A 1,731-nucleotide genomic window follows, 5' to 3' on the forward strand; every position below is an offset into this window, starting at 1 on the left:
GACTTGCCTGGATTACACGGTGAGACCCTGCCTAAAAAAAAAGTCCACATGGATGCTCTTTAATTTGTCGTGTTGCATTGCACCCGACACACGTGTTCTATTCGTTCTGTCAGGTTCGAGGCCACTTTTGAGTTGTTGCAGGAGTCTTGACAGTGGACCAACCTCAGCGCAGAAAATCTGTGCTTCACTGTGCGCAAAAAGTCAAAAGAAACTCTGGGTTTGCTTCGGGATGAAATCCGTGGTGCCGGCCTTTCTGCGAGGTGGTTATAAGCTCGCTCTCAGGTAGCAACACAAACAGGAGCTCGCCCCCCACCCAACGCCGCCCCCCGCGGCCACCCCAGTGGGGTTACCTGAGTCCAGCTTAGCCCTCCTCAGACCGGTGGGAAAGATGTTACCGGTCAGAAGCTCAGAAAGAAGGTCGACGGAGCCCTGCCGAGCAGGTGACCTAACGGGCACGCACGCAGAGGCGTGGGTCGGGACCCGGCCCCGCGGGAGCGACAGTCCCCTCCCGCGCAGTTGGTGGTGCGCACGCGGCCGCACCGCACAGCGGACGGGACAGGCGCTCGGGGCTGCGCGCTCCCCTGGGCGCCCCGAGGCCAGCGCGCCCGCGTCCCGGCCTTCGCGACCCCTGGCTTTGGGCCCGCAGCAGGGGGGTGCGAGGCCGCAACCCGCACGCCGGGATCCTGGCCCTAGCTGTGCGCTCGCTGCGCCCCCCTGGCGACCCCTGGCGGCGCGCCTGTCCCGCCCCCGCCCCGCCCCCGCCCGGGCCACGCCCACATCGGTCGCCGGCCACGCCCACCCACGCCCGAAATAGCGGCGGCCGAGAGGAAGGCGCGGGCGGGCGGCCTTAAAGGAGCAGCGGGCGGCTGGGCGCTTTGGCATGGAGCGACGGGACGGCGGCGACGCGGGGCGCGCAGGGCCGCCCGGAGACCCACAGGCGGCCGCGGCGCTGCTGGCGCCCCTGGAGCTGGGTGAGGAGCCGCTTGAGAAGGCGCGCGCGAGGCCGGTCAAGGACCCCAACACCTACAAAGTGCTGTCGCTGGTAGGTCCCGGAGGAGGGCTCTCTGCTGCGCATCTGACCAATGCTTCTGCAGTCAAGTGTGGGAAGGGTTCGTTAGGATCCCAGCGCGCGGGAGGCTGAGGCAGGAGGATCCCTGCAAGTTGGAGGCCAGTCTGGGCTACATAGTGAGCTCAAAGACAGCCTGCACTGCGTGGTCATACTGTCTCAGAAAAAACAAGACAGCAAGCAAACAAAAAATCATCTTTAAAAATACTTTCTCCCATCTCTGGGATGCACAGGGGGAGAAAAATGACCCACTTGGAAGTGGATTCATAATGGCTGTATCTTGGAAGCCTATGTGCCACCAACAGATGAATGGGTACAAGAAATGTGATTACGCACAATGGAGTACTACTCTGCTGTAAAAAAGGATAAACTTGAGTCATTTGTAGGAAAATGGATGCACCTTGAGACCGTAGTGTTAAGCGAACTAAATCATACACACACTTCAATGTCATGTAGTTTATATGGGAAACCCAAAGTATTAATAGTTTAAAGAGCAAAAGAAAAGGTAAGTAATTGGAAATAGGGAGATGCAGCTTTTGCATAAGGGAAGAGGGCCAAGAATTGGGGAAGATGAGAAAAAGGACGGAGATGCCTCCGGAGCAGGAGGCATGTAATTGTTATATCTTGACACTAATAAAAATAGAGACTGAAGGAAAAACCCTCAA

General features: G+C 58.6%; 1 protein-coding gene across 1 annotated transcript in view; it reads left to right on the forward strand.

The window, feature by feature from the left end:
- The first annotated feature begins 830 nt into the window (after positions 1 to 830).
- The window catches only part of Enpp1 (ectonucleotide pyrophosphatase/phosphodiesterase 1), a 57,410-nt gene continuing 56,509 nt past the window's right edge, over positions 831 to 1,731 (forward strand). Inside the window, exon 1 of the mRNA XM_004630314.2 lies at positions 831 to 1,042. Within this exon, the coding sequence (XP_004630371.1) occupies positions 881 to 1,042 (162 nt within the window). The 5' untranslated portion in view covers positions 831 to 880. The remainder of the gene's footprint in view (positions 1,043 to 1,731) is intronic.

The sequence above is a fragment of the Octodon degus genome, unplaced genomic scaffold (genome assembly GCF_000260255.1).
Source record: "Octodon degus isolate 3935 unplaced genomic scaffold, OctDeg1.0 scaffold00034, whole genome shotgun sequence".
Taxonomy (NCBI): domain Eukaryota; kingdom Metazoa; phylum Chordata; class Mammalia; order Rodentia; family Octodontidae; genus Octodon; species Octodon degus.